The sequence below is a fragment of the Hypanus sabinus genome, chromosome 6 (genome assembly GCF_030144855.1).
Source record: "Hypanus sabinus isolate sHypSab1 chromosome 6, sHypSab1.hap1, whole genome shotgun sequence".
NCBI lineage: Eukaryota > Metazoa > Chordata > Chondrichthyes > Myliobatiformes > Dasyatidae > Hypanus > Hypanus sabinus.
In genome coordinates, this window is record NC_082711.1 from 10,985,043 (window position 1) to 10,998,155 (window position 13,113).

The 13,113-nt window shown below is 47.8% G+C and overlaps 1 protein-coding gene across 3 annotated transcripts; it reads left to right on the forward strand.

Annotated features, from left to right (window-relative positions):
• The first annotated feature begins 1,809 nt into the window (after nt 1-1,809).
• On the forward strand, nt 1,810-11,662 carry pycr3 (pyrroline-5-carboxylate reductase 3). Of its 3 annotated transcripts, XM_059971696.1 has the most exons (6): nt 1,810-2,143; nt 3,308-3,372; nt 6,651-6,830; nt 7,450-7,662; nt 8,260-8,352; nt 9,732-11,662. In XM_059971696.1, the coding sequence occupies exons 1-6, from the start codon at nt 2,065-2,067 to the stop codon at nt 9,912-9,914; spliced, it is 813 nt and encodes a 270-aa protein (XP_059827679.1). In that variant the 5' UTR covers nt 1,810-2,064; the 3' UTR covers nt 9,915-11,662. The 3 variants fall into 3 exon arrangements, with proteins under 3 accessions (XP_059827679.1, XP_059827680.1, XP_059827681.1); XM_059971697.1 differs by lacking the exon at nt 3,308-3,372 and having other exon boundaries at nt 1,991-2,143; XM_059971698.1 differs by lacking the exon at nt 3,308-3,372 and having other exon boundaries at nt 2,099-2,215.
• Nucleotides 11,663-13,113: the final 1,451 nt, after the last annotated feature.

Below are 13,113 nucleotides of genomic sequence, written 5' to 3' on the forward strand. Positions count from 1 at the left end.
TGTGTACAGATACACCGACCCGGGCAGGCTGCGGGGTGTGTAGATACTCTGACCCGGGCAGGCTGCGGGGATCCGCGGATTATTTTCAAGAAGGGAGGGAAGGAGAAAACGGAGAACTATCGCCCTGTTAGCCTAACGTCAGTCATGGGGAAGATGCTTGAGTCCATTATTAAGGACGAAATAGTGGCACGTCTAGATGGCAGAAATAGGATTAGGCCAAGCCAGCATGGATTTGCCAAGGGTAAATCATGCTTGACTAATCTGTTGGAGTTTTTTGAGGGTGTAACAAGGATGTTAGACGAGAGTGGATGTTGTGTACCTAGATTTTCAGAAGGCATTCGATAAGGTGCCACATAGGAGATTGGTGAGTAAAATCAGAGCTCATGGCATTGGGGGCAGGGTTTCAACATGGATAGAAAACTGGTTGGCAGATAGAAAGCAAAGGGTAGCAGTGAATGGGTGTTTCTCGGACTGGCTGGAGGTGACTAGTGGGGTACCACAGGGCTCTGTATTGGGACCACAGCTCTTTACGATTTATGTCAACGATTTAGATGAGGGCATTGAAAACTATATCAGCAAGTTTGCTGACGATACTAAACTGGGTGGCAGTGTGACATGCGAAGAGGACGTTAGGAGAATACAGGGAGACTTGGATAGGCTGGGTGAGTGGGCAGATACTTGGCAGATGTCATTCAATGTGAATAAATGTGAAGTTATCCACTTTGGAAGCAGGAACAAGAGGGCAGAGTATTGTCTGAACGGTGTAGAGCTAGGTAAGGGAGAAATGCAAAGAGACCTAGGAGTCCTAGTTCACCAGTCAATGAAGGTGAATGAGCAAGTGCAACAGGCAGTGAAGAGGGCAAATGGAATGTTGGCCTTTGTTACAAGGGGAATTGAGTACAAGAGCAAGGGATGTCCTTTTGCATTTGTACAGGGCCCTGGTGAGACCACACCTGGAATATTGTGTACAGTTTTGGTCTCCAGGTTTAAGGAAGGACATTCTGGCAATTGAGGAAGTGCAGCGTAGATTCACTAGGTTGATTCCTGGGATGGCAGGGATGGCAGGGCTGTCTTACGCAGAGAGATTGGAGAGATTGGGCTTGTACACGCTGGAATTGAGGAGATTGAGAGGGGATCTGATTGAAACATTTAAGATAATTAAAGGATTTGATTGGATTGAGGCAGGAAATATCTTCCAGATGTTGGGAGAGTCCAGTACCAGAGGGCATGGATTGAGAATAAGAGGTCAGTTATTTAAAACAGAGTTGAGGAAGAGCTTCTTCTCCCAGAGAGTTGTGGAGGTGTGGAATGCACTGCCTCGGAAGATGGTGGAGGCCAATTCTCTGGATGCTTTCAAGAAGGAGCTGGATAGATATCTGATGGATAGGGGAATCAAGCGATATGGGGACAAGGCAGGTATTGATAGTGAATGATCAGCCATGATCTCAGAATGGCGGTGCAGACTCGAGGGGCCGAATGGTCTACTTCTGCACCTATTGTCTATTGTCTATTGTCTATTATTCCTCTTCACGCTGCCTGACCTGCTGTTCCTCCCTGATTCTGTGGATGTTCCTCTGGATTTCCAGCTTCTGCGGAATTCCTCGAATTTGTAACCCCGAGACCCATTCACCTGGACATCCCAGGTACAAACGCCCGCACACTTGCAACACTCTCACAGGGTCAGAGCCGAAGTTTCCCCACCCTGGGTTGGTGTTGAACAGCCAGCTTTGCACCCCGGGAGTGCCACGGTCGGCCAGCGGTGGCTGGGAACCGCCGGGTGCGCGTCTGGTCGGCCAGCGGTGGCCGGGAACCGCCGGGTGCGCGTCTGGTCGGCCAGCGGTGGCCGGGAACCGCCGGGTGCGCGTCTGGTCGGCCAGCGGTGGCTGGGAACCGCCGGGTGCGCGTCTGGTCGGCCAGCGGTGGCCGGGAACCGCCGGGTGCGCGTCTGGTCGGCCAGCGGTGGCTGGGAACCGCCGGGTGCGCGTCTGGTCGGCCAGCGGTGGCTGGGAACCGCCGGGTGCGCGTCTGGTCGGCCAGCGGTGGCTGAGCGTCTGGGCGGTTGTCATGGAGGACGAGCGGGGAGTGGGCTTCATCGGCGCGGGGAAGATGGCACTGGCCATCGCGTCCGGCCTCCTGGCCTCGGGTAAATGGCCTGTGCTGGAGTGAGGGGTAACCGGGGGTTGGCGGAGCTGAACCAGCGCTCTAATTGTTGGCGGTGAGGGTGAGGGGATGTGGAGGCGATGGTCTCTGCTGGGTTGGGGAGGTAACTCGGGGGGTGCAAGGGCAGAGAGGTGTTGGCGGTGAGCGGGAGGTCGCCAGCCCTCTTTATTGCCCTGTCTTTCGTGTAACCGTCACCCTCTGCAGTGTTACATTTGTCACCTTCCCCTGGTTCTCGGAGTCTCCACGTTTATCACTCCCATACAGTATTCTTTCTTGCAAAAGAGTCTCTAGGGAGTTTCCGGAAACACTTTGAATATTGCATATTGCTATATTCAACTGTTAAATTTGCATGAATATTTCCGGTACAGTGTCGCAAAATCACTCGTGAACCCTAAGTGAGATTGGCTTTTACCTCTAGTTATATTTTAAACTTCACCCTTTCCTCAGCGCATTGGGAGGCTTTGAATCCCCCCCCCCCCCCACATTTTGGTCCTGTATTTTAGGGTTGAATCACCCGCGCCCTCTACCACTGTGTGTGTGCTGCCCAGGGATGCAAGGAGGTTTTGCCATTGAACACACCTCCAAAGACCGCTGCCACAAGAAATCAACACCCATCATCAAGTACTTCTTGCTGCTGCCATGGAGAAGGAGCCCCCCCCCCCACCCCCCAGGTTCAGGAACAGTTGTAATCTGTAATCAGGCTCTTGTACCAGCGTGGATAACTTCACTCACCTCAACACCGAACTAACATCTGATGAAGGGTCTTGGCCCAACATACCCACTCTATTCATTATCATAGATGCTGCCTGACCTGCTCAGTTCCTCCAGCACGTAGTGTGAGTTACTCTGGATTTCCAGTGTCTCTTGTGTCCACCAGCCTATGAGCCCACTTTCAAGGTCTCTCCAACTCATGGTCTCAATTGTATTATCATTTGTTGGTACTTGTACCGTTTGCCTTTTGCACACTGCTTGTGTGGCATTCTTTTGTTGATTCTATCGTGTTTCTTTGTATCTGCAATGAATGCCTGCAAGAAAATCACATGTATGTACTTTGATAATAAACTTACTTTGAGCTGTGTGAACACAGGCTCCGAGGGTCCAGAGTCCAGAGGTTGGAATTTAAAGCCAAAGACCTTTTCTTTCTTAGGAAATGTAAAGCCTGAACAAGTGATAGCTTCTGCTCCCTCGGACAAGAACTTGCAAAAATTCAAGGTGAGATTCAGTGAGCGCCCAAAGTGCCATTTGGGTTGGGGACATTGGCAGGTACAACGCTGAGTAACGAGGAGATTTACTAGGATTTTGCTGGGACTTGGGGACCTCAGTTATTGGGAAAGACTGAATAGTGTAGGGCTTTATTCCCTGGAGTGTAGGAGAATGAGGGGAGATTTGATAGAGGTACATTACAGTGCAAAATTGGTGGATCCAGGTAAGGAGAGGTGACAGGCAGGTCGAGGAGGGGTGAGTGAAAATAGCAACAGAAGCTGAGAGGTGATCGACACTAGAGATTTTGCAGATCAGAATCACTGGCAGACACTCAAATGGTCACTTTATTAGGCACCTCCTATACCTAATAAAACGGTCTTCTGTTACTGTGGCCCATTCACTTCGAGGTTCAACGTGTTGTGCATTCAGAAATGCAAGACCGAGGAGCTGATTATTGACCTCAGGAGGAGCAAACCAGAGGTCCATGAGCCCGTCCTCATTGGAGGATCAGAGGTGGGGAGGGTCAGCAACTTTAAATTGCTGGGTGTTATTATTTTGGAGAACCTGTACTAGGGCCAGCACACAAGTGCAATGATGAAGAAAGCCTGGCAGCATGTCTGCTTCGTTAAGAGTTTGCGAAGATTCAGTAGGACATGTAAAACTTTCGACAGACTTTTATAGACGTCCGGTGGAGACTAGCTGCATCACAGCCTGGTATGGAAACACAAGGTTCGGGAAGAGTCCTGACCCTGCAACTAACAGGCTGTTGAACCAGACTGGACAGCTTCACTTGACCCATCCCTGAAATGTTCCACAGCCTATGAACTCTTCATCTCATATTCCAGATTTTTGTTGCATATTTATTTATTTTTATTACTATATAATTATTTTTGTATTTGCAGTCTTTTGCACACTGGTTATCCACCCAGTTGCTGAGGTCTTTCATTGATTCTGTTATGGTTATTGGATTTATTGACTATGCCTGCAAAAAAATGATGAATCTCAGGTTGTATATGGTACCATATATGTACTTTGATAATACAGGCAGTCCCCGGGTTACGAACGAGTCCCGTTCCTGAGTCTGTCTTTAAGTCGGATTTGTACGTAAGTCGGAACAAGTACATCCGGTATTATTTAGTGTCAGTTAGTCAAACATTTGTCTTAATATATAGTATATATTTTACCTTTCTATGCATATAAAACACTTGAGAAACATCTGTATTCCAAAAATTAAACTACTGTGTTGTTTAGTAATAATTGTAGCTTTCATCGGGGCAGGGTGTTTCACATGCTCTGTTATTCTCACTTTATCCTTTAAGATTGTTCTGATCGTTGACAAACTGTAGCCTGACACTTTTCCAATGACCGATGGCGTTTCACCTCTTTCCAAACGCTTTATTATTTCCACTTTAATTTCAATCGTGATCGTTTGTCGTCACCAGAACAGAAACACTGCGGGCGGTGGGTCCTGAGCTCCGCTGGGTCCTAAGGACCACTGCACTGAAATTCCCCGGGTCCTAAAGTCCACCACACCGAGACAGGTTAAATGGGACAAGTGGGGGTTGTGCTGGGTTTGGGTATTTGATCCTCCACAATATTCTGCGTGGGAATTTAAACTGGAGGTGGTAGTTTTTTTTACGAGGTTGAGTTGCGAGCTCGACATCAACCCGGCACAGATGGACAGTGCGCTCGGGAGCAGCCTGTCACTGGATCAAAATCAGGAACCTCCGTTCTTGAGCCCGGTGCTGATCTCACTGCGCCACCAGCTGACCGGAAAAGGGGGCGGGGGGGTCAGGGTGAATCTTGCTAAGAAAATTTTAAGCCAAATACAAAGTTACACACTCAACACAGTGTCAACGGCAACAACTTAAAATGGCGGGCGGCATCATGATCCAACTTAAAATGGAGGACGGCGTTCTCCTTCCTCGGTTCGTAAGTACAAGTTGTTCGTAAGTCAGACGTTCGTAAATCAGGGACTACCTGTACATTAACTTTGAACTTCCTGTCAGCTTGAATCAGTCTGGCCATTCTCTGACTTCAAGGTTTGACGTGTTGTGCATTCAGAGATGCTCTTCTCCACACCACCGTTGTAATGTTTGGTTATTTGAGTTACTGTCGCCTCCCTGTCAGCTTGAACCAGTCTGGCCTTTCTCCTTCACTCATTGACATGGCATTTTTGCCCACAGAACTACCACTCTCTGGTTTCTCACACCATTCTTTATAAACTCTAGAGGCTGTTATGTGTAAAAATCCCAGGAGATCAGCAGTTTCTGAGATACTCAAACCACCCCATCTGGCACCAACAATTATTCTGTGGTCAAAGTCACTTAGATCACATTCCCTTCCCCAAACTGAACCTCTTGACCTTGTCTACATGCTGTTATGTATTAAGTTCCTGCCACATGATTGGCTGATTAGATATTTGCATTAATCGAGACATAGAAAACCTACAGCAAAATACAGGCCCTTCAGCCCATGATGCTGTGCCAAACATGTACTTACTTTAGAAATTACCCAGGGTTACCCAAAGCCATCTATTTTTCTAGACTCCATGTACCTATCCAGGAGTCTCTTAATATACTCTATCATATTCGTGCCTCCACACTGTCACCGGCAGCCCATTCCACACACTCACCACCCTTGGCATAAAAAACTTGCCCCTGAGTACCCCTCTGTACCTGCTTCCAAGCACCTTACAACTGTGCCCTCTCGTGGCAGCCATCTCAGCCCTGGGAAAAAGCCTCTGACTACCCACTGAATCAATGCCTCTCATTATCTTGTACACCTCTATCAGGTCACCTCTCATCCTCCGTTGCTCCAAGGAGAAAAGGCCGAGTTCACTCAACCTGTTTTCATAAGGCATGCTCCCCAATCCAGGGAACATCCTTGTAAATCTCCTCTGCACCCTTTCTATGGTTTCCACATCCTTCCTGTAGTGAGGCGACCATATACAGGTTTACCCAATAAAGTGGCCACTGAGTGTTCATGGAAACAGACAGTGAAGCACGACTTAAGGACGTGCTGGGAAAAGCCTGTAAGTGTCACCACACACTCCAGCACCAATGTGGCATTTCCACGACGCTTGGCAGATCAACACAGAACACAAACAAAAACAAAACAAGCACTGAGTATTGCCCGTCACAGCCAGCAACATGGCGATGTCCATTAAAGCTCTTCACCCACCCACCCTGGCATCGATGTGGTGGGCTGAATGGCCTGTTTCCGAGCAGTGGGGTGGCCTACCTTTCCTCCCTCCGGACTTCCTTCTTTTCCTCTGTGTCCAATAGGAAGCTGGGATGCAGACGACACACGACAACGTCAGTGTGGTGAAAAATTGTACTGTCCTTTTCCTGGCCGTCAAGCCACCCATCCTGCCTCATGTCCTGGAGAGCATTTCGCATTTCGTCACACCCGAGCACCTCATTATCTCTGTGGCAGCTGGAATCACCGTCGAAACACTGGAGAACGTGAGTAGGCAGCTGTGTGCTGGAGTCACTCAGCCCACTATTTTGCCGAGTAAGCTGGGGGGAGATTTGCAATAAATGGACATATGCTTTTAAGAACATGAGATATAGGAACAGAACTAGGCCACTTGCCCCATTGAGTCTACTCTGCTATTCCATCATGGCTGATTTATTTCTTCCCCCCCCCCCAACCCATTTCTCCTGCCTTCTCCCCATAACCTTTGACCCTGGTGAATCACAAACCTATCAATCTCTACTTTAAATATGGTCAATGACTTGGCCCCAACAGCCATCTGCAGCGTTGAATTCCACAGATTCATCGCCCTCTGGCTGAAGAAATTCCTCCTCCTCTATTCTAAATGAACATCCTTGTATTCTGAGGATGCACCGTCTGGTCACAGACTCCCCCACTTTAGACTCCTGCACTTTAGGCACTGCCTTTTTAAGGTGTCCCCAATAGCTGTCCGCCTTGAATTTTAGCCTCCCCTGACTAATGAGGACGACCTTTCCACACCCCCTCTATCCCGGCGTTTCAGTTTGCTCTAACTGTGGAGCGATTAACGAAGCATTGGACTTGTATTGCAGAGACTCCTTGGTGACAGTGCAGTAATTTTCTCCTCAGTGCCTGCCTGCGGACAGCAGGGTAGTGCGGATGATGCCAAACTTGCCGTGCGTGGTGCAGCAGGGCACGATAGTGTTCTGTCGTGGAACGAACGCCAAGGAGCAGGACGGGGCTCTCCTGAAGAGCCTCTTGTCTTCCCTCGGTGTGTGTGAGGAAATACCGGAATCCTACATCGACATCCACACGGGAGTCAGCGGGAGCGGCGTGGCATACGTACGTACAGAGGGGGCAATTTCTCTTTTTACTTCAAAGTCCCAGCATTTGCAGTTTCTGATTTTTAAGGACCGTAAGACATAGGAGTTGAATTAGGCCATTCGCACCGCTGTGTCTGTCCGCCACCCCATCGTGGTTCATTTATTATCCCTCTCAACCCCCTCCTCCTGCCTTGTCCCCGTAATCTGTGGTGCCCTGACTAACCAAGAACCTCTCAACACCCTCTTTACTCTTAAATATACCCAACGACTTGGCCTCCACAGGTGTACATGGCAGATTCACCATGCTGGTAAAGAAATTCCTCCTCATCTCTATCCTAAAGGGATGCCCCTCTATCCTGAGGCCATGCTCTCTGGTCCTAGACTCCCTGCTAAGGGAAACATCCTCTCCACATCAGTTCTATCTAGGTCTTTCAACATTTGATGGCGATCTCCCCCCCCCCCCGCCCCCATTCTTCTAATTTCCAGCGTGCACAGGCCCAGACCAATTCCAATGCTCCTCATACATTAACCCTTTCATTCCTGAGATAACTAGTAAAATAAAATAAATTATTCTATTTATAATGCAATTCTTCCTCTGGCTCTCTCTTTCCCACAGGTTTACATGTTTGCTGAGGCTCTGGCAGACGGGGCTGTGAAGATGGGAATGCCATACGAGCTGTCGAAGAAGCTGGTAGCGCACACACTGATGGTAGGTGACGTTTGGCCGTTTCTTCAGTTCTGGTTGCCTCATAGGAAGGATGTGACCATAACACATAGGAGCAGAATAGGCCATTATTCAACCCATCGAGTCTGCTCCACCATTCCATCAAGATTGAATTATTAACCCTCTCAACCCCATTCTCCTGCCTTCTGCCTGTAACCTTTGTATCCTTACTAATCAAGAACCTATCAACCCCCAGTGACTTGTCCACTACAGATTCACCACCTTCTGGCCAAAGAAAATCCTCACCTATTTTCCAAATGGGCCTCCATCTATTTCGTTCTAAATGGGCATCATTCTATTTTGAGGCTGTGCCCTCTGGTCCTATTTTCCCTTGTTATAGGAAACATCCTTTCCACATTCACTTTGTCTAGGCCTTTGAATATTCCAGACATTTCAGTGAGAACCCCATCATTCTTCAGAACTCCAGTGAGCACAGGCCCAGAGCCATCAAACATTCCTCATACATTAACCCTTTCATTCCCATGAACCTCCTCTGGACTCTCTCCCATGACTGTACATCCTTTCCTGGATAAAAGGCCTAAAGCTGCTCACAGCCTCGGCATTACATCCTTGCTTTTATATTCCAGTCCTGAAATGAATACTAACATTGCAATTGCCTTCCTTACCACTGACTCAGCCTCCGTGAACCTTTAGGGAGAGCTGCACAAAGACTCCCAAATCCTTCTGATTTTGTGGAAGCTCTAGGGAGGATGCTGAGGAGATTTGCTAGGATATCATTCAACCTATCCTGTCATGAGGATAGGCTGAATGAGCGAGGGCTTTTGTCTTGGAACTGAAGGAGGATGAGAAGTGACTTGATAGAGCTGTATAAGTTGATAACATTTCCCCCTCACCTCAAGCCTACGCCTCTAGTTTTTATTCTCCTTTGTTGTAGTAAGTGCCCTGACTAACCTGCTCATCGAAAGCCTCTCCCCTTAGCGAGGCAGGCGCTGGCCTGCGTAAAGGAGCACTGCAGAGGAAGACAAGTACAATAACAAGATTTAAAAGGCATTCGGACAGGCAGATGGGTGCCACCACAGCGTAGCAGTTAGCACAACACTATTACAGCTCAGGGCATTCGGATTTCGAGTCTTACATCATCTGTGAAGAGCCTCCGTGGAGGGCGTGGATTTCCTCCTGGGGCTCTGGTTTCCAACCACAATCCAGAGACGTTCATGATTAGTAGGTTAATCGGTCATTGTAAATTGTCCCATATTTGGGCTAGGGTTAAATCGGGGGTCGCTGACACAAACAACGCATTTCACTGTAAGTGTTGTTGTACAGGTGACAAACAAAATTAAAATCAGGCTGAATTTGCTGTCAGTAACCTCTTTCTCTCTCTTTGTGCTGTGTGTTTTTCCCAGGGAGCTGCAAAGATGATTATGGAGACTGGGGAACACCCGGCAAAATTGAAGAGTGACGTGTGCACCCCAGGTGGGACCACCATCCACGGCCTGTATGCGCTGGAGAAGGGGAACTTGCGTAGCACCGTCATGAGTGCTGTAGAAGCTGCAACGAACCGGGCCCGTGAACTGGGTAAACAATAAGCACCCGTTTTGCAGGCTTCAGCTTCAGCGATGTGGGAGAGTGGGGTGCAAATCCTCCTGATCCACATGAACTTAAGCTTTATCTTCATCAACCATCTGATCTCATTATTATAAATACAACATACAGTGACGTCGTTACTGATTATCTCCTACCCGTGACGCAAGGCACCATGTTTAGGTAAAACTACCTTTTCTCAAATTGGGAGATCATAGAGTCATACAAAGCCCTTCAGCCCATCTATTCTGTACTGAACTGTCATTCTGCCAATGACCTGCATCCGGATCATAGCCCTCCCACTTATGTAGTTATCCAACTTCAACGTTGAAATCAAACTTGTATCCTCTGCATCTGCTGGCAACCTATTCAACATTCTCACCACCCTCTGAGTGAAGGAGTTTCCTTTAAGTGTTTCACCTTTCACCCTCAACCTATGACCTCTAGTTCAAGTCATCCAACCTCAATGGAAAAGGCCTGCTTGCATTTACCCTATTTATACCCCACATAATTTTGAATACCTCTATTAAATCTCCCCTCATTCTCCTATGGTTCAGAGACTAAAGTCCTAACCTACTCAACCTTTCCCCATAACTCGTGTCCTCAAGTCTTGGCAGTGACATCGCCTGGGACAGTCAGTGGACTTTATTTAAATTGAGCCTCCCAAGGATGGGAGGCACGGTAGCATAGTGGTCAGTGCGATGTTATTACAACTCGGAGCATCGGAGTTGGGAGTTCAAAGTAAGGAGTTTGTACGTTCTCCCCTGAACCATGTAGTTTTCCCCGGGTGCTCCAGTTTCCTCCCACAGTCCAAGGATGTACCAGGTATGTCAATTGGTCATTGTAAATTGTCCTGTGATTAGGTTAGGGTTGCTCGGGTTTGTCAGAGGCTGCTGTGGCAGCCCAGCTCAAAGGCTCTACTTGACACTGCATTGCTAAAATTAAAAAAAAATCAGCGATGGTGATTGAATGTGAAGGCCTGGTTTCTATCTGATTCACTTTCCTTGGCAGTGCTGTTATTGGAGCTTGGTGAAGCCGTGTCATTAAAAGCTGGAAATTTCTCACAGTTTGTCCTTTTAGCAACAGTCCTCTGCTGGTTTTAAGAAAGGGGGAATTTTTAGAATTGTTCCCCCCCCACCCAATTCTTCAGTTAACATACAGTTAGTAGGGGGACTGGTTCCTTCAGGTTGTCATAGCTGGGGGAGGGGGGGTGGTGGCTGGTCGTGCGGATAGGCTCCCCTGACCTATTACATGCTTCCAATGACATGCATCTCAAACCAACTCCAGCTCCTGGCCTTCACGTATGGCTTAGCTACTAAACCCAGCAGAACCGCAGAAGGGACAAAGGTGCTTCAGACAGGTGAGGCCCAGCCGTCTTTGCGGTTCCTTTGGGTTTGTCAGCTGTGAGGAGGAGGGGAGCCGACTTCATGGGCTTGCTCTCCATATTTCCCTGGCTTGCGTATCACGTAGACAAGTGGGATGCGACATCTGTGGTCAACCCGGACCAACAGACGGCCCTCAGTAGGAGGTCTACACCTCCCCACCCCTTCAGTTAACACAGGGATAGTACGTTGGAGCACTCCGCAGACTAAGATCAGCAGGTGCTCAGGACAAAGTCCACCGTGGTCAGTGGGGTGTGAGACAGAGTTCAGAGTCCATCAATGGTGAGTCCTGGAGTTAATAGCAAAGATTGAAGACCAAAGTCGGTGAGTCCAAAAGTCAAGGCCCAATAGTCAAAGCCATCGGAGGTCATTCTGTGTGGGTGGGTGGGAGGGAGGAAATGGGATTCTTTTGCTGCCGTCATTGTCGTTTCTGCTGAACATTGTGGACGTACTATGTTGGCAGCAGAACACGTAGCAACACTTGCAGGCGGCTCCAGCACACCCTCGGTCGTGTGGGTTGTTAACACGGAGGGTTGGAGGATAGCCAGTGTCATTCCACTGTTGAAATAAAGGTTCTAAACATAAACCAGGAACTTTTACACTGGTGAGTCTGACTTCAATTGTGGGAAAGTTATTGGAAGGTATTCTAAGAAACTGGATGTATAAATATGTGGATAGATAAGGACTGATTAAGGACAGTCAGCATGGCTTCATGTGTGGTAGGTCATATCTAACCAACCTTATATAGAGTTTTCAAGGAAGTTACCAAGAGGGTACCAGAAGTTTCTTAAGATACATAACGTGTAAAAGAGAAGCAAGAGTGCGGACAACAAAATGGTGGACAAACTGAGCATTTTGAATCAGTCTTCACTGGGGAAGACACAAGCGGTATGGTGGAAGTTCCAGTTGTCAGGGGTCATGAAGTGTGTGAAGTTACCATTACAAGAGTATGTAGGTAGATAAGTCACCTGGACCAGACAGTGTACACCCCAGGGTTCTGAAAGAGGTGGCTGAAGAGATTCTGGAGGTATTAGTAATGATCTTCCCAGAATCAGTAAATTCTGGAATGGTTCTGGAAGACTGGAACATTGCAAATGTCACTCCTCTCTTCAAGAAGGAAGAGAAACATAAGAAAGGAGATTACAGGCCAGTTCGTCAGACCTGGTTGGGAAGATGTTGGAGTCAATTATTAAGGATGTGGTTTCGAGTGACTTGGAGGTACACGATAAAACAGGCTGTAGTCAGCCTGGTTTCCTCAAGGGAAAATCTTGCCTGACATATTTGTTGGAATTCTTTAAAGAAATAACAAGTAGTTATGGACAAAGGAGAATCAGTTGATGTTGTGTACTTGGATTTTCAGAAGGCCTTTGACAAGGTGCGACACACGAGGCTGCTTAACAAGCTATGAGCCCATGGTATTACAGGGAAGATTCTAGCATGGATAAAGCAGTGTCCTGCGCTTGGGTTCTCCTCGGTCACCCCCGTGTAACAGAAGATTGCAAAGAAGCACTGGTCATTTGAAAACGCTGTAATACTTGATCCCGCAATATTCCCGTTTCCAGCTTCATCATGGTTGAAAGTAGTCCACGAGCCTGTTGTCGACACTCTGCCTTCTGATCATTGTCATTTGAAATGTCATCCAAGACTTGTTTTATTGCAGAAAAGCTGTGTAAAAGTGCTTTTGTTGCATCTGCACGAGCTGATCACCTGGTATCTGACATTCTTTTCACAACGGGCAAATGAGCACCACCATCATATAATGAAGCAGAAAGGAGATCCCACCAATAAACAGAAACAGAAAATATGTCTGTAGGCTTTCTAC